The sequence below is a fragment of the Acyrthosiphon pisum genome, chromosome X, assembly GCF_005508785.2.
Source record: "Acyrthosiphon pisum isolate AL4f chromosome X, pea_aphid_22Mar2018_4r6ur, whole genome shotgun sequence".
In the NCBI taxonomy this organism is placed as follows: domain Eukaryota; kingdom Metazoa; phylum Arthropoda; class Insecta; order Hemiptera; family Aphididae; genus Acyrthosiphon; species Acyrthosiphon pisum.
In genome coordinates, this window is record NC_042493.1 from 110,328,218 (window position 1) to 110,329,246 (window position 1,029).

A 1,029-nucleotide genomic window follows, 5' to 3' on the forward strand; every position below is an offset into this window, starting at 1 on the left:
GGAGTTTGTTTTGAACTAACCAAACGCTTAGATTTTCTTATTGGTGTTACATTTGAACCCAGATGTACTAGGAGTACATAAACTAGATTCAGGAAGTGAATGACTAAGATACACAAAGTTTTCTGGTATTTCTGTTGGTACTTCTAGTTGTTCAAAAACATTATTCTGTAACCCATCAGCTGCATTGTCTATATCTTCTAAAAACTATAAATATTAAAATAAGTAAAAATATGTTATAATAAAATACATTTTAATTTTAATATTAACTTCATGAAGTGGATTTTGCTCCAATTCTCTTAGAAGTTCATCTAAATCCTCCTCAATAGCCTCTGAAGGTAGTGGTGATTCTACTCTTTGAATAATATTTTCTTCGTCCGAACTTTCACCGCTATCCTCTGGAGGGACCATTGCTAATATTTTAAGTGACCTTTTGCGACGAAGCATTTTTATAAAAATGGATCTACAAAAATAAATTCAGTTTTAGAAATTACAGAAAAGTATATAAATATATTGCAATATATTTTTATTTTTTATTACAACCTAAATAAAATGTAATACTTTAAAATATGTAAAAAAAAAAATAACTGAAACAGATACTCCTAGCAACGTATCTTTTTAGATACATGTAAAATATAAACAAAAATAGAGAGTTCTAGTAATGTATCTTTTTGGATACATACTTTTTAAATACATATAAAATAAACATAATTGCATATATCATCAAAAACTATACTTAAAAATGAAAATTACACTTACCTTTACTTAAATAATGCAAATTTTAGTGTTTTTATGCATTGATACCCGATGTAGTTGCAGTTGAAATTTATGTTTTTGAACCTTAATCAATAGCTTAAAAATGAGAACAGATAACAACGAATTTCCCTCCAAATAATCATATTAGCGCTATCATAGCTCAATTTCATGGTACATATGATATTATTCAGTGTGTACAAATAATAAAAATAAAAATATGTTACATTGGTTACCATAAAAGTGTTCTCAAACATTGCGTATCCAAAAAGATACAAC

General features: G+C 26.8%; 1 protein-coding gene across 1 annotated transcript; it reads right to left on the bottom strand.

Moving 5' to 3' along the window:
* Positions 1-6: 6 nt before the first annotated feature.
* Positions 7-470, bottom strand: LOC115033362. Its single transcript, XM_029485739.1, has 2 exons — positions 268-470; positions 7-204 (listed from the first exon to the last, which is right to left on the bottom strand). Exons 1-2 carry the CDS (start codon positions 442-444, stop codon positions 28-30), a joined length of 354 nt encoding a protein of 117 aa, XP_029341599.1. The 5' UTR covers positions 445-470; the 3' UTR covers positions 7-27.
* Between the last annotated feature and the right edge of the window lie 559 nt (positions 471-1,029).

Excerpts from the sequence above, each read along its gene's own strand:
- LOC115033362 (XM_029485739.1), bottom strand. The coding sequence starts at position 444 with ATGCTTCGTCGCAAAAGGTCACTTAAAATATTAGCAATGGTCCCTCCA. Across the intron at positions 205-267 it reads AGCAAAATCCACTTCATGAA|TTTTTAGAAGATATAGACAA; the intron begins GTTAATATTAAA and ends TAATATTTATAG.